Here is a 21867-nt window from a genome sequence, read left to right on the forward strand (position 1 = left end):
GGGCCCATGTATCTGTTATGGGTGGCTGTAGTACCTTTCTTCAAGTAAAATAATTTAGTTTAATCGTCTTTATTAACTCCTCTAAGCAGAAACATTGGAAGAGTTTTCTGTGCTCCAGTGAATTAGATAAATGTGTAAAACATATTTTACAGTAATCTATGAAGTTTTCAGAGAATTATGGCAGTAGTTCTTTAAGGATATAAATAAACGGGTGTTTGTAAAAAGGAATCAGTGTCAAAAGATAATAGGGGATGGTTGGATTGGTATTGGTTGCAGGCTTGTTATTGTCATATTTAGCCTAGAATTGTTGTTACCAATGTCTTGCCCCTCTTTTCCCATAATAAATTATCAAAGTTCTGCCTTACAAGTGCATGCCAAGTTTTCCTTATTTATCATCATAGGGATTAGTGTATGAATGGTAGTTGATTATATGCTTTATATCATAATCTCCAATGTTAAGTATTGGAATATGCAGAGATTCCATGTAATCATTGCTATAGATGAAGCCAGATACCTTTTTAAATCAATATTTGACTTTCATATTGATCTCAAGTTTACTTTCTATACAAATTAGTTGAAAACTGAAAACACAATCTGCTTAATTTTAATATTTTTGTGGTATTGAAAAGAGTGGGAAGGAAAAAGTCTACAGCAGGGGTGTCCAAACAGCAGGGGTGTCCAGCTTTGTTGTATTGGGAAGCAAAGCTGGCTGAGGAATTCTGGGAGTTGAAGTCCACAAGTCTTAAAGTAGCCAGGTTTGGACACCCCGGCCTACAGTGTAAAAGTGTACGCTAAAGAAGAATCAGTGACTCAACTATATTGCTATATTGCAAGAAGATTATTTAAATAGTTTCCAAAAATCTTGGAAAGTTGTACTACAAAAGTTTTTACACTGTCCTTAAGCATTTTAAGAGGCAGTTGTAACTGTGAATATAACCTTTTTTACATAGATGGAAATTATTTTAAAATATAATGGGAACTCAATATGTTCATGGAATTGAGGCTAACAAAAACAGTTTTACAGTTTTCTGTAAAGCTAAATAAAGGTTATCAAATATTCCTATCTTAAATTTTGGGTAAATCTTAACCAATTAAACCTTCAGGATTTATTAAAAACATCTTTCAAACAAATTGTTGCATTCACATGAGGAAGTATGCTCATGTATGGAGCCTAATAAGCTGACTCTTGCATATGGAAACTGTTACATCTCTGATCCTATCCAGGTGTGGAAGTTCAGCAGAGTTGGACTTAGTATATGGATGGGAAACCTTTAGGGAATTGGGCTGAAGGCTTCATTGGGATGTCAAAAACTTCCTAGAAGAAAGCAACATTGAACAATTTCCATGCTGTAGTGAAGATAATTGTGCAAGTATTCAGTTGCTCATACAGAAGTTGAGCTCAACTGAAAGAATCATTACTCTTTAGTTTTCTTGTGAATTTAGCAAAGATTGAAAAAGCAAATGGTTTGGTTCTGCAACCCAACAAGACAGACACAGACTTCTGAGAATAATTAGAACTGCAGAAAAAACAATTGCTACCAGCCTGCCTTCCATTGAGGACCTGTATACTGCACGAATCAAGAAGAGGGCCGTGAAAATATTTACAGATCCCTCACATCCTGGACATAAACTGTTTCAACTCCTACTTTCAAAACGACACTATAAAGCACTGCACACCCGAACAACTAGACACAAGAATAGTTTTTTCCCGAAGGCCATCACTCTGCTAAACAAATAATTCCCTCAACACTGTCAAACTATTTATTAAGTCTGCACTACTATTAATCTTCTCATTGTTCCCATCACCCATCTCCTTCCACTTATGACTGTATAACTGTAACTTTGTTGCTTGAATCCTTATGATTTATATTGATATTATTGTTTTTTTTTTTGTTTTTTTTTAAATTTATATCCCGCCCTTCTCCGAAGACTCGGGGCGGCTTACACTGTGTTAAGCAATAGTCTTCATCCATTTGTATATTATATACAAAGTCAACTTTATTGCCCCCAACAATCTGGGTCCTCATTTTACCTACCTTATAAAGGATGGAAGGCTGAGTCAACCTTGGGCCTGGTGGGACTTGAACTTGCAGTAATTGCAAGCAGCTGTGTTAATAACAGACAGACTTAGTTTGCTGAGCCACCAGAGGCTCTTTCCCGATTGCTTTTTTGTACCCTATGACTATCATTAAGTGTTGTACCTTATGATTCTTGATGAACGTATCTTTTCTTTTATGTACACTGAGCATATGCACCAAGACAAATTCCTTGTGTGCCCAATCGCACTTGGCCAATAAAAAAATTCTATTCTATTCTATTCTATGAAATTAACTTCCTGCTTTGTGCCTCCTTTGACAAACCAGGGGTTGAAAACAGGCTATTACTACTTCTGATTCTTATTCTATGCTTTGCACAATTAATTACCCTGAAAAGGAGTGTATTTAGCAAAAGTAATTCAGTCAAGATGAAACAATTGCTATAGTTTAATGGCATATCAGGTCAGGGAAAATATATGCATCTCTTTTTCAACAACTTGGTGTCTCCTGTTAAATTAAGTATCCCTAGCTTGTAGAGATGCTTTTGGATATGTCTTTATTGCACGATGTGCAAATGGAACCAATAGGTTGCTGTGCCTATTGTTCAGCTAAAGTGTAATTTTTTAATGAAAATGTTAAAAACAATGCAATAAAGTAGGTGGAAATACAAGTAGTGCAAAATATGGCAGTTAAGTGAGAATGAATATTAACATAATCCCAGCACTATCAGTTAAGAATTTATGGTCATGATTGGACTGGAATTTCAATCACTAAGCATGGTCATTAAGCAAGTCTCATGTGACTGGATCCTTTTTACTTCAGTTAAGAGAATCACACAAATCCAACTTCCCCAATTGACTTCGCTTGTCAAAAGTTGACTGGGTAGGTCACAAATCATAATCACATAAGACACTGCAACCATCACAAATATGAGCCAGTTGCTAAGTGCCCAAATTGCAGTCAGATGACCATAGAATTGATGTGATGATCATAATTGAAGGATGGGTTGTAAGTCACTTTTTTTAAGGCTGTAGTTATAAGTTGAGGACTACGTGTAAAGGAAGAGCCGTTTTATTTCAGAATTTTGCGTTACATATTGGCCAATACATTCTTTTGGAAGTTCACAGTCATGAACAAGAAAATGATACCCATGTGACTTTACAGTTCTCCAGTATGCTGAGCAGAGAATCCAAAGAATGGATTAACTCCACCTTTCTGCCCAGAGACTGAATTCTTTTAAACTTTGCAGCCCCGCCTCTCTTGACTATGTCCCAGTTTTGACTCAGTCTGAGCCCAAGAGAGACGTGTTTTAGGAAGAGTCCTCAGAGCAAAAAGACAGAGTTAAATTCTTTGGATTCTCAGCAGTTTTTCAGCAACAAGGTTCTCAGGTGAGCAATACATACAGCTATTAATTTAATTATTAATAATCCTATTCTTTACCCTTTTAGTTTCTTGATGTATTTAATGTTTTTTTAATGTTGCAAGCAGTTTATAAATTTCCCAAAATTACTGAGAATTAGGCAGTATATAAATTTAAATAATATTAATAATAAAAATCCTCCAGTGTCTTGATAGTTATCACCATGTTTTATGGCATTCTTTGTAGTTTAATGGTGCATTTGGTAAAGAAATACTTCTTTTATCTGTTTCCACTTATATTTTGTTTTAGTGGGTTGTTTCTTGAAGAAAGCTCCTCTTTATACATATTGTTTATACAAATGTATGATTTTATATCCCAGTGAGATGTCTTCCTTTTTTACTTTAGCTCCAAGATCAAAACACTAAAATGCTATAGTCATTTCTGGAAGGGAAAGCTGTTCTAACCTCCTAATCAGTTTGTATAACCAGTGCTTCATTTGGTCTTAGTTTGCTTTTGGAGACTTATTTATTTTTCTGTATCCTGCTTTATTTTTACAAATAACTCAAGGCAGCGAACATATCCAACACACTGTCCTCTACCTCCTATTTTCCCCACAATAACAACTCTGTGAGGTGGGTTGGGCCAAGAGAACAGTGACTGGCCCATAGTTACCCGGCCAGTTTTTATGGCTCAGGTAGGACTTGAATTCACAGCTCCTATTTTCTGTCTGGTTCCTTAACCACTAGACTTTTTTCCTTGATTTTTGCAGCTTTAAATTAGAAATATGAAATCTCTATAGGTTAAATCTGACCTCAGTTCTTGACTCTTTCAAAATCTTTGCAAAATGGTAGTTTTTAAGACTTCCCCCATTTTCCTTTGCCATGAAAATCAAAGGAAGATGAAGATACAGTAGTGTTTAAAAGTTTCAGAATCCTTTTGAATTTTCAATATTTTTGCATAAATATGATCTAAAATGTGAGCAGTTCTCCCTACAAATCCTAAAACTAGATAAAGAGAACTTAATTAAAAATTGAATCAAAAATATTATACTTGTTCATTTACTTATTGAAGAAAATGATCCAAAACCACATACTTGCATAAAAGGTAAAGGTTCCCCTCGCACATACGTGCTAGTCGTTGCCGACTCTAGGGGGCGGTGATCATCTCCATTTCAAAGCCAAAGAGCCAGCGCTGTCCGAAGACATCTCTGTGGTCATGTGGCCGGCATGACTCAACGCCAAAGGCGCACGGAACACTGTTACCTTCCCACCAAAGGTGGTCCCTATTTTTTCTACTTGCATTTTTATGTGCTTTCGAAACTGCTAAGTTGGCAGAAGCTGGGACAAGTAACGGGAGCTCACCCCGTTACACAGCAGCACTAGGGATTCGAACCGCTGAGCTGCCGACCTTTCGATTGACAAGCTCAACATCCTAGCCCCTGAGCTACCGCGTCCCTATATACTTGCGTAGTGCAAAAGTATGTGAAACTCTAGAATTACTTACTTTTTCTGAAGGAGAAATTAGAGTCACGTGTTTCAATCAATGGGATAATAATTGATTATGAGTATGAGTGTACCGCTCCATAGTGTTTTACAGCACTCTGAGCAGTTAATGCCAACATATTGCCCCCAACCCTCTGGGTCCTCATTTTACCAACCTTGGAAGGATGGGTCAGCTTTGAGCATGTCAAGATCAAACTCCTGGCTGTAGGCAGAGTTTGTCTGTAATACTGCATTCTAACATTTGTACCACTATACCACTACAGGTCAGTCTGATGTTCACAACACAGGTATTTGGAAGTGTGGCATGGCTCAAATAGAGGAAATGTCTGTGGACTACGAAAAACAGTTATTAATGCTCACCAGTTTAGAAAAGGTTACAAAACTCTAAAAGAGTTTGAACTCCACCAATATCCAAATAGAACATTGCTGCCCATCTATAGTTTATGAAAGACCAGTTGGATAAGTCTGAAAGCTGTTGGAAGAATGTTCTGTGTCCGGATGAAACCAAAATAGAACTCTTGGGCTTGAGTGAAAAGTTTTATTTTTGGTGAAAGGCAAGCACTGCATTCCAGCAGAAGTACCTTATCCTATCTGTGAAACATGGTAGCATTATCATGATTTGGGGCTGCCTTTGCTGCTTTTGGACCTCATTGGTAGAACTATGAATTCTGAATTATATCAGCAAGTTCTATAGGAAAGTGTTAGGGTATCTTTCTGTGAATTGATGCTCAAGAGAAATTGAGTCATTCAACAAGACAATTGAAAAAAACATGTCACACAACCAAAAATGTTTAAAACAGAAGAAATTCATTTTCACCATTTTCCTCAATAGGTGAATAAGTATGCTCTTGACTCATTTGTTTAATTTGGTTCTCTCTCTGTCTAATTTTAGGACTAGTGTGAAGAACAAATCACATTTTAAGACATATTTATGCAGAAATATTGAAAAATATTAAAATACTGAAAGTTCAAAAGGGTTTGCAAACTTAAAAAAACACTGTATATCTATAGCTTCAAGGGTCTTCATTACTTTGGAAAAAAAATTATTATTGTTTTTTTATTTATTTTGTCAAACACTACAGTATATATAAGTATAATCATAAAATAACCATACAAATTGGATACAATCAAAGGGAACATTAGGACAGGAATGGTAGGCACGCTGGTGCTCTTATGCACACCCCTTACAGACCTCTTAGGAATGGGGTGAGGTCAATAGTAGATAGTCTTTGGTTAAAGCTTTGGGGATTTTGGGAAGAGACCACAGAGTCAGGTAGTGCATTCCAGGCATTAACAACTCTGTTACTGAGGTCATATTTTCTACAATCAAGATTGGAGCGGTTCACATTAAGTTTAAATCTATTGTGTGCTCGTGTATTGTTGTGATTGAAGCTGAAGTAGTTTTCGACAGGAAGGACATTGTAGCAGATGATTTTATGAGTTAGGGTTAGGGTTAGGGTTAGGGCTGTATTCGAGAATTGGTCTAGCAATTCTCTATGCTCTGGTTAGTAGTGTAATCTTTCTGGAGAAGAAGCTACACAAGATTAAGTTTATAACTCTTAAAGCCTTTTTGGTGATGTAGTTGCAGTGGGCTTTGGCACTTAGATGGTTTGATATGAAAACTCCAAGGTCTTGACAGGGTGAGGGTCATCTACAAGGTAATGTCCATCAAGCTTGTATTTAGTGTTCTGATTCTTGCCCTGGTTGCCCAGATAATTTAGTTACTTCTCATTTTTCAAATGAGATGTTTGTAATTTAGATCTCTTATCTGCTATTTTCATGGGGATTGGGCTAAATAGCTTTTGTTTTAGTCTCACCTGAAGAGATTATTGTAACTGAATAAAAAATAGATTTAAATAAGTTAGTATATTTTAAAAGGACACCTGAAAGTTTACTGAAAAAAAGTGATAACTCTCTAAATAGTTCCCTTGCTTTAGATTTTCACTTATATGTCTTTTTGACATTATTAATACCAATTTTGTATTTTTAGATGGCAAACTGCTTATTGTTTCTTTCTTTCTTAGAGAGGATCTGACGAACTTCTTTCAGGCAGTGTACTCAATAGCCCGAACTCTAATATGAGCAGCATAGTAGTTACTGGTAAGTGATGCATTTTAAAGGATTGTTGTTATTTGAATATCAAAATATATCCATCTTGCAGCATAGATTAAAATATATGGCAGAAAGAATGTTCATAATGCCATTTGAATAATGACACATTAAACTTTAAAAACAAAACAAAACCAACAATAAATGCCTGAACTAAACTCATGTGATGTGTGTGTGTGTGTGTGTCTATAAATAAATAAATTGGAAAAATCTTTCATTCTGTATGTTTTAAGGCAGGATAAAAAAATGGAAGTTTCTTCAACAATCTACTTGAAATTATATTATCTTACTCTTCCTTTGCCACAGCCTGACCTACAATTGTTATTTAGCTACAAAATTCAGGTAGTCCTTGACTTACAACAGTTCATTTAGTGACCATTTGAAATTACAATGGCACTGAAAAAAGTGACTTATGACTGCTTTTCACACTTAAGACCATTGCAGCATTCCCATGCTCATGTGATCAAAAGTCAGATGCTTGGTAACTGACTCATATTTATGGCAGTTGCCATGTCCCAGTGTCATGTGATAACCTTTTAAAACCCTCTGACAAGCAAAGTCAATGGGGAAGCCAGATTCATTTAACAAGCCTTCTACTTAATTTAATAACTGCAGTGATTCACTTAACAGCTGTCAAGAACGGTTGTAAAATGGGATAAAATTCACTTAATTGTCTCACTTAACAATAGAAATTTTGGGCTCAGTTGTAGTTGTAAGTCAAGAACTACCTGTATTACAGAAAATTAATACTGAAATTTTCCCATTTTCTTTCACCCTCTCCAGACCTGTTAGTCTTGTATCCCTTTTACTGCAGTATTTCTGTTCTACTTTTTCTGCCACATATAAGAATATATTAAATGTGCAATTAAAAAATGTCTGCTTTATACCAATGATGGCGAACCTTTTTGTCATCGTGTGCCAAAAGCGTGGGGAGCGGGGGGGTGTCGCGTGCTTAGCCATACCCATAATTTTATGTGCCCCACACATGCGCACGCAACCTCCCTCCACGCTTTTGGCACAGTGGGCCTGGTAGGCCCGTTTTCTGCTCTCACCAGGCTTCAGAGCCTTTCTCGGAGCATGGGGTGTGTGTGAAATGGCTTCCTGCCCCCCCAGGCCAAAAACGGCCCGTTTGCCAACTGGGATCAGAAGACATTTTTGGCCTCCAGGGGGGTGGGGAAGACCATTTTCACCCTTCTCAGTCTCCTAGAAAGGCTCTGGAGCCTGAGGAGAGTGAAAAATACGCCTACCTGTGGGACCGGAAATTGGCAAACAGGCCAGTTTCTGGCCTCCAGAGGGCCTCGGGGGTGGGGGGAGGTCATTCCTCCCCCCCCCGGCTCCTAGAAAGGCTCTGGAGCATGAGGAGAGCAAAAAACGGGCCTTCCCCACCCCCACCAGGCCCCCTGGAGTTAGGAAACAGCCTGTTTCCCTATTGCAGGTGGGTCCAGAAGGCTTACGTGGCCACCAATATGGCTACGTGTGCCACAGGTTCACCATCACGACCTTATACTATGCCCTTGACTAATTATGTAAGTTTTGCAAATAAATTCTTGGATAATCTCTTGCTTGAGCATCTAGTAACTGAGCAATCAATGTGTTGAAATCTTAGTGTTTTTCTTAATTATGCATTAATTTCCTTAATTATACGTTAAGATATCCTTTCATTTTATATGGTGCTTCTATTTATCCTAACTTTGACAGGTAGTATTAGAATTTCTTTTAGTTTTTAAGTTATCCTGGGACTTTTTGCTGAGAAAATGGTAATGTACAAATGAACTGAAACTAGAATATAATAAAATTAAGAGAGAAGATATTCTGGGATGGCACACTTACAATATTTAGGTAATCTTTGATTGGTTAATGACCTACACAGGGATACCTGGTTGTATATGTTGGGATTATGTGCTATTTTTATGTGTGTGTGCATACTTTCAAGTCAGGGGTGACTCTTGGCGACTGCCAAGACAAGGCCCTGTAATTTTTTTGTTGAGATTTCAAAAGTAGTTTGACATTGCCTACTTCCTAAAACAGAGAGTATGACTGGCCCGAGGTCATCCAGTTGGTGTCATGCTTAAGACAAAACGAAAACTCGTGGTTTCTCACCTGGTGGCTTAAGCCCTACACACAACAGCCTCTCTAATATCTTAGCATTAGATTCTGTTAAAGTTGTATATTAATAGGAAGCACCAATGCTCTTATTTAAGGATAAAAAACTATCTGTTGGTAACTGACACATTTCAGATTTTGAGATATTTCAGGAATGTACACAAAATAACTACTAGAGGAAGCATAATTTTCAAAACATGACTGCCAGAATAATCATGATTTAGAGGTATTTACATTAAACTTTACATTGCATTGAAAAAACAACAGTGGACAGTAATATTGAAACACAAATCCTAAATATATGTAATGGCATCCTGGTATCTGCTGCAAGTATGTAAGATATAGGTTTCATTGTAGCTTCTTAGTTGGTTCGTGTATAATAAAGTTGTGTGTAATAAACACCCACCCACCCGTATACCCATTGCTTTGATATGCTTCTAACTTCTCAAATGATCAACACAATCAAAGCCTTTGGAGTAGTCTATAAAGCAGAAGTTGTGTTCTTTTTGATATTTTCTTGCCGTTTCTGTCATCCACCTAACATTAAATTACATGATTTTGTTCTCCCAAATTTTTCCCATTTGAAAATATGGGAGAACAAAATTGGAAATTGTATATTTCCCATACAATTGCCACTTTTCTCTCTCTATGTAGGACTGTAATCCTTTAGAATTTTCAACATTTTCTTGTTGGCATATGGCATTAGGACTATTTTAATTTAAAAATTATTTTAAATCTGGCTTTTTATGAGTTAGGTGTAGGTAGATTTTTTCCCAGTCTTGGGTCCCTGTTGCTTTTTTACATTGATTTGCAAAGGGCTATCATGGTTTTTCACACTGGCCTCCTTTAAGAGCTTTATGGAGATTTGATCAGCCCTGGAGTTTTCCTATACAGGTAGTTCTCAGCGACTACAATCCCAACACTCCTTGCTGCCATTAACCACCAATAATTGTGGTTTGATAATTGGTGAGAGACCCAGATAAGGAGCATGGGATGCTTCGGGGCATTGGGAGAGGCCCTGGCAGGCCATGAATGAGTTGAGGGAGTGCTGCAGAATGGGGCAAATGCAGGGAGGGCAGCAAAAGAAGCTGCACCAGCTCCTGAAAGCTTCAACCACCCCAACAGTGTGCTCCAGGAAGTGCCAGAAGCCCAGGAAACTTCCACAATGGGGTATGAAGCAGCTGCCCCTAATAAAGTGCCAATCAGGTAGAAAGCCTCCACAACTAAGCGAAAGGTGCTGTATCCAGGGAAGTATCAATGCCTAGAAAGTCTTCATAGTGGAGGGCAAAGCAGGAAATGCCAAACCCCAGGAAGCTCAACAGCACTGCTCCCTCCTTGTCTCCTTCGCTCACACAAATGCACTTTGGATTCCTTCCCTCCTTTGCCAGCTTGCCCTGTGCCTTTCTTCCCTCCTTTGCTGACATGGACCATGTGCTTTGTGCTTTATTGCAGCTCTGGAAGGAATGAGAAAGCCTCAGGAACAGCCAGTAGCTTCCAAATAGAGCTCCAAAGTGTACTAAAAGCACCCTTGCAGAGTCTCTGGAAGACACTCTAAAGCACGGGTGTCAAACTCGATTGCGTCCCGTAACGTATCAGGGATGATTTTTGCCTTTGTAGAGCCGGGGCAGGCATAGCCTGCACGTGACACATCCGGCCCGTGGGCCACCAGTTTGGCACCCCTGCTCTAAACACAAAGGCAGGGAAGGAGAGTGCAGTGTGAGTGAAGGAGGCGAGGGTGCAGTGCATGAGTGACTTGTGACCTCTCCTGCCAGCTTCCCCATTAATTTTATTCCTGGGAAGCCAGCAAGGAAAGTTGCAAATGGTGATCATGTCATTATGGGGTGTTTGGCAACTGGTTGTAAGTGAGAACAGGTTGCCAAACACCTAGATTGCAATAACATGAATGTGGGGGTGCTGCCACAGTTATTACTTTGGCCATAGGTCATTGTTCAGTGCTGTTATAACTTTGAATGGTTGCTAAATAAATGGTCATAAGCCAAGGATTCACTGTATGTTAGTTCTTTTATAGCCCATCTGACTTCAAGTTCACCAAATTCTTGAATACAATCTCATCTGGGTTAGTTGCCTTGTATAAGTTTTTCATGTTGTCCTTCTATGTACATAATCACATTAACAATTTAATGTGATAAATCCTTTCCATTGTTCCTTATTAAATTGAAACAAGTTTGGAGTGTTCCCATGATTGCTATAATTTTCTATAAAATACCTTTTGCTCTTCCTTTCTTACTCACTTTGTCTACATTCTGAGTTCAGACATATATCTTTCTCACCTATTATTGGAAATTTGCATTAAGCTCCCTAGTTTTCCCAAGATTTCCTCTGGCTTTTGCCAAATCTCAGGTTAAGGAATCATAGTGTATCCTCAGTTAGTAGACAGTGGGATGACCAGGTTAGCTATAGTATAAGTGGGATTTAGGCCGAAGAATATGCAGTCACAGATCACAAGTGGCAGTATCGTTAGGATATGGTAAACTATGGAGAACAATGCAGTTCTACCAAATGCACCAGAAATCAGGTCGCAGCACTTTTAAAATTGCAGCCCATCTCCCTGACTGCAGGCAACAATGCATGTTGGCATAGACCCAAGGTGAAATAAATCAGATGAGATTATGACCAAGCATCCACAAGTGAGGCCTCAGCAATTCTAATAACTGTGGCATCATGAGGAAGGGTAACACTATTTTAAGATCAGTTTCATAGTTTATCAAGTGTTAGAAAAGGAATGGGTCTTCTTTCACTGCTAGTCTTCAGAGGGAAGCTAAATTGTATCAGTATGCTTTAGTTCTAGACTCCTTCAGCAGGAATTGGGACTAAGTAATTTAAAGGTCCTGATTTATGTATTGGTTACACTAATTACTAAATACTAGCAAAATGATGATAACAAAACAGGATCTGTGCTTTTTGCTCTAGCATACTGCCAGAGAATTGAATATGTATTTTGATAATTTCTATTGTGAAAAGAGCCAAGACCAAGATTCAGTTACTTATTTCAAAAGTTTACAGTGTTTGAACAATCCACATATTTTGTTATTCTGAAGAGTACTATAATTCCAGATGACAAGTTATTTTTGAAAGGGCTCTCAGTCCAAAAAAGATAATGCCTATGTTTCTTTTGAATTAAAGTTGACATAATAGGAATGGCATTAGCAATTTCCAATAGAAAAAAAATAGTTCAAAAAGATTATGTTTGGGAATGAGACGACTTCCGGTGTCCAGTGGCAACGGTCGTCTGGAGGCTTCTCCTGCCTCCAGTGCCCGAATCCGGCCGCCGCCGAGGCCCCCAGGGGCCAGGTGTTCCGAAAAGGACACCTGCCGCACGGACGGCTCGCCAGGGGTCTCCCAGCCGACATACAGGACTGGGGGGACCGATGCTGGCGCGTCCTAGGCTCGGCGGGGTTTGGAGGCCACAGGCCACGGCCATTACTTTGGTCGTCGCCTGGGCCGCTGTGCCCGGTGACACCGGGGCTTTGGATTTATAACTGCAGCAGCCTGGTGGTGAACAGGGAACGGAGAAGAATTGAGGAATGGAGAAGGGAAGGGGATATCGGCAGATGTGAGTGGAGTACTCCGGAGTGCGGGGGTTTTCTCCCTGCGGCTGGAAGGAGCACGAGTCATTCTGGAGAGGAGAACTTAAAATAAGAAGATTACGGTTTTGTGGAGCTCTGGAGAAGAGGTGATGGAGAAATTTAGGAGGGAGGTTTGAGGCCCCCCCTCCCTCTGGGGAACAGTGGTGGCGTCCAGCTTCCGCCTTCACTATGAGAATCTTGATGACATCACTTCCCTTCGGCTTCCTGGTTGACTAACTGTACTCTGGACTCGTTGCTCCTGTGAGTGCCCCCTGGTGGATCCGGAGGAAATTACAAGGATACTGTGCTTGCCTGAGGATTTTGAAATTTTTTTCTTTTAAATGGCAAAAGGTCAGAGACCAACTGCTGGAGAGATGGAGAGAATTCTGGAAAAGTTATCCAATATGGACAAGAAACTGGATGATTTGCAAAGAGGCCAAACGGAAATAAGAGCAGAAATTGTGACTATCCAAAAGGATTTAAAGGATACTCAACAAGTCTCAGCAGAAAACAAGCAGAAAGTGGAAGGTCTGGAGGGTGAGATCACGGGCAGTGCAGAAAAGAGAGGCGACAGGCAATGCTGTGCTTGGACTACAGATGGATAAAATGTCTTATTTCCTTAGGTTTCAAAATTTGGAAGAAGTGGACCAAGAAGATTTGAGAGATGTTGTGACTAAATTGTTGGGAGAATTTCTTGGGAGAGGTGTTGATTTCATGAATTGGGATGTGGATCGAGTTTATAGAGTTAATTCACAATATGCACGCACGCATGCAGTTCCCAGAGAGGTTCATGTCAAATTTGTGAGAAGAGAGACGAGAGATGAAATTCTTAGAAAACATAGGAGTGGGGCACTGACTTATAGGGGCAGGGAGATAGCCATTCTGAGGCAGATTCCCAGACAGGTACGTGAAATGAGAAAGAAATATTACTTTTTGTCAAGCAAATTGTACCAGAAGGAGTAGGCTTCAGATGGCTGATGCCAGAGGGATTGATGATTTTCCGGGAGGGCATTACGAAAAAAATTAGTACAATTGCGGAGGCTACGGCCTACGTGGAGGAACACAAAGCCCTCCTGGAATTAGATGACCCAGGAATTGAAGAAGGGGAGGTTATAGACCATGGGGCGGAGGCGGCTGCCGCTGTTGCGGCCTGGAGTTGGGTCAGGCTGAACCCAGAGTTCTGAGATCCAAAACTAGGAAGTGACAAAGATATTTGGTATTGTGTTGGTTTTCCTTATTCTCTTTTGTATGATATTCTGTTTATTCTTGACCCTTCTTTATTGCGTATGTAAGATTTGTAAACTTAGCTACTTCGTGTCACCTGCTTGCCATATGGCTGTTGTATGTGTTTAAAATTTGAGCAAAATTCTTATCTTGCATAAGAAAAATGAAAATTTACCATACCTGATATGTATTTGTATAAACCTTTTTTGACCAATAAAAACTTTTTGAACAAAAAAAAAAAAAAAAAAAAAAAAAAAGATTATGTTTGGCTAGAGTCTTATTAGTTGTTTATTGAAGATTTTTGTGTCTGAAAAAAGAGAAGTTTATAGAAGTTAAAATTTTGCAACTTCTATCATGGAAGAGAGTTGAAACTGCATGTAGCCTGAGCATATTGTTTTCTGGCAATTAACCATTGCTATTTATAGTAAAATACTCTTCAGGTGTCACCTCAGCTTTTTTAACTCAATTGACAAATCTGTAGTTATTCTGGTAATAAGCAATCAGGAATAATGCCAGATTTTTGCTGTTTTCCTTAATTTGCAACCTCATTGTCACCCTTTTCCTTCAGAGCATCAGAATATACTTTTAAAGGTTGTAATATTTTCCCTTCTTACCTGGTTTGGAAGAGAACCAAGTAATCATTTCTATTTGAAAGTTAAATGTTGTATGCATGTTTATATTTATGTTTGGTCTTTGTAAATATTTGTATCAAATTGTAATTAACTGGTATTGCAATAGAATGATAAAATCTACAGTAGTGAGTGGACTATAATTGGGATGGTTATTAGGGAGCTTGCAAAAACCGGTCTAAGAAGCCATCTGCTGCTGTATATTCAGGACATTATTGGAGAGGAGCTAAGTGGAGGAAGTCGGATCACTTTTTTTAATTTAATTTAGCAAATCTGCCAGGCCATTCAACTCCAACATGTTTCACAGATGGGAAAAGGTTTTTATGCTGGAATTCAATGTTTGCCTTTTGCCAAACACTTTTCATTCAAAGTCCCTAAGTTCTATTCTGGTCTCATCTGTCCACAGAGCATTCTTCCAATAGCCTTGTGGTTTATCAGTTGGTCTTTTACAAATTGCAAATGGGAATCAGGGTTCTTTACAGAACATTGTATAACCATTATTTTCTCTTTTTTTCTGCTGGCATTAATTGTAGAAGAAGGAGTGGCAGAAGCTAGAGGCAGAATCAAAAGAGGGACCAGCCTAGAATCTGTGTAGCCACAGGTGAAACACCCCCCCCCCCCGAATTCCATGGACTCTTATTTAACTCCTAGGTTCTAATCCTTAGTTGAGAAGATTCCTGTGCATAGGCACAAGTAGCAATAAATCAGTTTAATTGGACATTCATGTGTGGACCTGATCATTTCGCCTGACATTAATTTTTCTTTGTATCTTATTGGAAAATAAGAGTGAATAGGAAAATAATTTTACTGATTTATTAGTATTTTTGAATAATGCCCATAAACATTACTTAGGGTCCACCCGAGAATAATTTAAAACTGGCAATCTGCCTTAGAAATTATTGGTTGTATGTATAATTTTTGACCTGACAGTAGAGATCACCTGGCTTTTCCAATTTCCATAAAGACTTTGGCACTGCCAGGTTATAACAGCTGCCTAATTAGAAAATCTCTATTTTCTCTCTCTCTTTTTTTGTTGATTACTTTTTGTTACCTTTTGAAACTGAACAAAAGTGTCCCTAAAATCCCTCTTATTTGAATTTAGGTGAGGAAAGTGAAAAGACTGTCTGAGATTGATGATTGATGATAAATTACCAATAATAAATTCAAGCTCAAACTCAAGACGATCTCACTACTCTAATAGGTGACCCTTTTGTTTTTGCAGAGATATAAAATAATCTGACCATTTTTGGCTAGATTTTGGAGACAGTGGGAAAAATACATACTAAAGTTAGATACTGATAAATTAACTAGATCTAGATAATTTCTTAATAGATAATGATTTAGAATGGGGCCTGGGACCAGCAGTCATAATTCCCATTTTTTAAAAAAAAAGATAGAATAATTAAGCAAACTATAACTATAAATACAGGTAGTCTTCAACTTACAACAGTTCATTTAGTGACTGTTTGAAGTTACAACGACACTGAAAAAATGACTTACGCTTAGAATCATTGCACCATTTTATTTTTGTTTTTATTTTTATTTTTATTTGCATTTATATCCCGCCCTTCTCCGAAGACTCAGGGCGGCTTACACTATGTTAGCAATAGTTTTCATCCTATTTGTATATTTAGATACAAAGTCAACTTATTGCCCCCAACAATCTGGGTCCTCATTTTACCTACCTTATAAAGGATGGAAGGCTGAGTCAACCTTGGACCTGGTGGGACTAGAACCTGCAGTAATTGCAAGCAGCTGTGTTAATAACAGACTGTCTTAGCAGTCTGAGCCACAGGGTCATGTGGTCAGAATTTGATTGCTTGGCAACTGACTCATATTTATGCTGATTGTAGTGTCCTAGGGTCATGTTATCACCTTTTGTAACCTCTCTGACAAGCAAAGTCAATGGGGAAGCCGGAATCATTTAACAACCGTGTTAATAACTTAACTGCAGCTATTCACTTAACAACTGTGATAAGAAAGGTTGTAAAATGGGGCAAAACTCACTTAACTGTCTCATTAGCAACATAAATTTTGGGTACAATTGTGGTTCTAAGTCGAGGACAACCTGTACATTAGTTTGCTTATTACAGTTAGCTCTTTGCTAGACATGTAGACTAGATACAAAAGCATTAGCTAGAACAAGAAAAGCAGAGGAGTAGGTAGAATTTGGAGAAACTGATCTGCTATCAATCAAGGCTTAACAATACTACATTTCATGGAGAAATACACATCACTTCATAGTCTCCTTATACTGGGCTTTTATAAGTTTTAAAATTGCCTTTTGATTTCATCTTTTGAATAAAACTGGAAAAACTGAAAGCAACCATGATGGATTATCACCTATTATTTCCTATTTGAGCCTTTTATGATGCCTTTGAAAGTCAGAGGTAACCCCCAAAGCTATCTATCAAATGCTATGCCAACTTGAGAGACAATCAAACAAGATTGTAAATTACCTCTGCTTTTGTTTAACTTTTGCATAAATGACATAGTAGGTTACTTAGATGTGACTTTTTATTCTCCAATGTTGATAGAACCATTTATATCCATCCTTCTGTATGCATGTCTAGAAATCCCTATAAGAAGAATTCTACAAGCCCTTGAGAATCTTTCAGGGAGAATCATTTGTAAATAAATAAGATAAAAAGCTAAAAATACGTGTTTTGTTTGGAGACCAAAGAATACTGCTTGCATATAAATGGGCATCAATCTGAGTAGGTCATATGCTGTCTGTACCTCTAATAGTAGGAAGACACATACATCACTGCTATTGTTGCTCAAAATGCTTTGAGAATCAGCAGCATTTTAAAATGTTTATAATCAAAATATGATAATTATTGTTGGAAAGATTTGAATCTGATTAACATATTTCAAGTATGTTTTGGTTTATTGATTGATAACAGAGGTGACATAAGCCTAAAGGGGGAGGGTTTGGCGGTCCCTTAATTATGCAAATTCTAATAACATTTAATCAATATAGCAAACAGTTTTATTGGGCTATGGCAAAATAAATGTTTATGAGTTTCACATGGTGAAACAATGTATGGAAACTTTTGAAAAAAGTGGAAACAAAGTTGACTGTCCATTTTGAATCTTTGAGTAAGATTGATCTTGGCCATAGAGTTTTATTGATGTTAAAAGTAAGTAGTGGCCTATATGGTTATGTTAGAGAGCTAGAAGTTCTTGAAATTAGAAGAATCTTCAGTCTGGTAAAGTTTTTCCTGTAGTTAATCTTTATAGAAGATACAGTATATGAGAATTTCTGTCCTGGAGTATCTGTGCCTTCAAGGTGACCATCAAACAGTCCCTTTCTTTTGATCATATTATGAAAATATCCCACCCTTCTCTTTAAAAGGCTGATAAATTTTATATATTTGAATTTTTTTCTGGTTATAATTTTACTCTAGCATACAATATTTACAAGCTTGTAAATATATTGGGAATTGACCTCTAATGAGAATTAAGTAGATTCATCAAAATCCTCAGTTGTATAATTGCATGGTTGTATTTCTGTTCCATTATGCTTTGTTTTCTACTCACCTTGTTTGACAGTTTTAATTTTAAAGCTTATTAGCATATTATATTAGTATTCCATTACATTTTAAAAAAAAATTTATAGCATAGAATACTTTAACACATATTGTTACTTTTATAGTAACAAATTATTATTGATATTTTAGTGCTGTACATAGTTTTAATATCATCTCTAATTTATAATTTAGTTAATGGTTACTTTAAAATGTTTTTATAATGTATCAAAATGTATATATTGTAAATATACTGATGTGTGTATGTATGTTTGTGCATACACACACACACACACACACTAAAAATAAGATCAGGTTATATTAATTTTTGCTCCAAATGACTCATTAGGGCTTATTTTCCAGTTAGGTCTTATTTGGGGGGAGCTACAGTACTAAAATATGTCTGTCTGGCTGAAAACCCTTAACTGGGGCTTATTTTTAAGGTAGGGCTTATATTATGAGCATCCTGAAAAATCATGCTAGGGCTTATTTTCTGGTTGGGTCTTATTTTTGGGGAAACGTACATACATAGTAGTTTTATTAAAAGAAATCCACATTTCATTGTAGTTGTCCATGAATAACCTGCTTATAAGCAAGTTGTTCATACGATACATGTTCCGCCTCCCTGGTGACGTTCCTCAGTTTTTTCAACTAAGCTATGGACGCATTTTGCTTAGCTCCATACAGCTTGTGGACTTTAGTATTTTTTTTATCCTTTTCTTATTTCTTCTGCTGTTATCTGTGTTGTTGCTTTCTGACATTGGTTTTGCAGCGGGGGGGGGGGGTTCTCTCCAGGCTCCAGATTTGAGAACCGGGGGGGGGGCACATCGGTCGTTTTAGCTCCGATAGAGCAGCTTCGGTGCGTGCCACAGGCAGCTGGCAGTTCAAATTGACCCTTTACTGCTCCAAATTTTCCCAAATGCTCCCATGTTTCTGGCAAGTTCCAGAGCAAAGTGATGACAAACCCCCCCCCTCCACATACACACACCTCAAGCAGCCTCGGGCTGCAAATAGTCCAGCCCAGTGCTGTGTACACCAAGGCTGCACAGCAATAAATCCAGCAGGGCAAATCAAGGAGTTCATGAAGCAAGGTAAAGGTTTCCCTCGCACATATGTGCTAGTCACTCCCGACTCCAGGGGGTGGTGCTCATCTCTGTTTCAAAGCCGAAGAGCCAACACTATCCGAAGACATATCCTTGGTCATGTGGCCGGCATGACTAAATGCCAAAGGTGCACGGAACACTGTTACCTTCCCACCAAAGGTGGTCCCTATTTTTCTCCTTGCATTTTTTATGTGCTTTCGAACTGCTAGGTTGGCAGAAGCTGGGACAAGTAATGGGAGCTCACCCCGTTACGCGACACTAGGGATTCGAACCACTGAACTGCCGACCTTTTGATCGACAAGCTCAGCATCTTAGCCACTGAGTCACCAAGTCCCTTTCAGGATGCAAAGGATGCAGTTAATTAGTCCAGAAAGCCAGAAACAATTCAAGGTCTCTTAGAAAGTTCAAATGTTGGCACTTAACACTTCAGGAACTCAGTGTTTGTTCTCAACAAATGCCCCTCTCAGTGTCTCCTTAAGTCTCATTCTCCAGGTGTGCTTTGTAAAGATGAGCAAGGCACTCTTCTCCCAAGTAGCCTGCTCAGTCTGCACTGTTCTTGCCCTCTCCATCCTCTCAGATCAGAAGGGAGTGGTCCTTGCTCCTCGCCTGAGCTCTGTCTCTCATGTTCATCCTGCCCCTGTTCCTCCCTGTGTACAAGCTGTTCTAATCCTGAAAGGCTGGCCCTGCCCTTCCCCATTTTCCTCCAAAGCCAACTAAGCCACCCCCTCAATCTCTGTTGGCTCAGGTTCCAGCTCATCTTCCCCCACAGATTCAGGCTCTGGGGCATAACGGCTGGTGAGGGGTGTGTGGGGCAGCTCCACCCCCCTCATATCATAACCGTGGGACCAGTGTGTCACTCAGCCTCCTGCTCCGTTGTGGCCACAAGCAGAATAAGTGGGCTGGCAGCCATGTGGGGTCCTTCTGGATGGGGTTGGTGGAGTAGTGTCCACGAGGCGAGGCAGGTGTTGCGCGTGAGTGGCCTGGCTGCGGGGGCCTGAGGTATGCCAGTGCAGGATTAGTTCCACTTCCCTGCCTTGCAGCAGTGGCAACACTAATATGCCATGCAGCCTCCTGCCCTGCCACGAGGAAGCAGAAGAATTGGGCCTCTTGTACATGGAAAAAAATAAGACACCCCCTGAAAATAAGCCCTAGTGCTTATTTTGCTGCCTAAAAGAAAATAAGACCCGGTCTTATTTTCTGGGAAACAGGGATGGGAAAAAAGAAGCTCTACGTCAGTTTCTACTGGATGCAATATTGCATATTTTGGCTGGTAGAATGAAATGGAATTTTCTATGCAAATGTTTTTTAAAAGTAACCTGGTACGATCAATAAGAACAGAAATGTATTTTTATTAAATAGAAAGTAAAAACCAATAAGCTCATAAACCTGAGTTCATCCTTTGTAAAGGGAGATAAATCCTGGAGATGTTCCTTTGCTTGTGCTCTTCGCCAACCTGGAAATTTGGAAAAAAGAAAAAGAAATGGAGCAGGATTCTGGTTACTGTTTTTGTTCAGGCATCCTGCTTCAGAGTAGTTTGCAGACATTCATTCTGAATTTTAATTATTTTATTCCTGTGGTATCAAGTTGAATTAGCACATGGTCATAAATGTATCAGCTCTGGGATTCAGAAGTCATATTGGGGTTTTTTATTATTATTATTATTATTATTATTATTTTGAGAGCTACAACACTAACACTTTTTTCATTTGAATTGATACATTTTTTGGACTGGAAAAGATAATTGAAAATAAGCTCTTCTGTTTCATCCAGTTTTATATAATATATATTTTTCTCCAATGCATATTTAAAAGCAGGAGCCTCTACTGGTTGTGCAGTAAATGTGTCTACCTCAGACCAAATGAAACAAATATTTCCTCCCATTTTTGAACATAGTCACATAATGTAGAAAACCAAAAAGAGACATATTTTAAACGGTGCTGCAAAATTTATATAATCATACTCCTTCAGAAGAAGAATATTTTGCAATATATCCATTACTTTAAAGGTGTGTGGCAGATCAGACCATAGGCTTATCAAGTCCAACATTCTCTTCCCTGCTGTGGTCAGTAAGATAACAGTGGGTGGTCCACAGCAAAACATGGAAGTAATAGCTATTCTTCCTCCTCAGTTTAAATTTATAGGCATGCTGCTTTCTAGAGATAGCTTGCATGAAGCAATGAAGATTAAACCTGTAACTGATGATACTTAATCATTACACATTTGTTTTATTTCTTTTTAAATGTGATTAATTCTAAGGTATGCACAAATTTTAAAACCAGATTATGGACAGGATTCTGGTTTTATGGCATTATGATTATTTAACTTCAGCATTATTTTTGAGAAACATGCATACACACAAACTAGTGATTGTCTATAGCATGACAATTTTTTGTCCCATTTTCTAATCAAAATACTTATTTCTTGTTGGCTTTTCTCTTTAGAATCACCAATTATAGCAGCTATTGTTTTATTATAGATTTATAACAATTTATATCACTCATTAAGATGATTCTGGATTGTTTACAATAAAACATCGTCATAAATCATTCCACTAAAATAGCCATCATTTGCCATAAAAACTGGTTGAAATAATTAAACGTTACCCAATGACAATAGCTGACTGTTAATGCATTTTTGAAAAGGTTTTCCATGCAGGTGATCCAGAATTTTGCTATAGTTGATGA

General features: G+C 38.3%; 1 protein-coding gene across 6 annotated transcripts in view; it reads left to right on the forward strand.

Annotated features, from left to right (window-relative positions):
• Positions 1-21867, forward strand: part of PTBP2 (polypyrimidine tract binding protein 2) — a 78929-nt gene that overhangs the window by 9734 nt on the left and 47328 nt on the right. For 5 of the 6 annotated variants that reach the window (XM_058174774.1, XM_058174772.1, XM_058174770.1 and 2 more), the window contains exon 3: positions 6923-6998. The exons of the other annotated variant lie outside the window; for it this stretch is intronic. In XM_058174774.1, coding sequence (XP_058030757.1) covers positions 6923-6998 — 76 coding nt within the window. The remainder of the gene's footprint in view (positions 1-6922; positions 6999-21867) is intronic. 6 annotated transcript variants of the gene reach the window in all.

Source organism: Ahaetulla prasina, chromosome 3, assembly GCF_028640845.1.
Source record: "Ahaetulla prasina isolate Xishuangbanna chromosome 3, ASM2864084v1, whole genome shotgun sequence".
NCBI classification, from domain to species: Eukaryota; Metazoa; Chordata; class Lepidosauria; order Squamata; family Colubridae; genus Ahaetulla; species Ahaetulla prasina.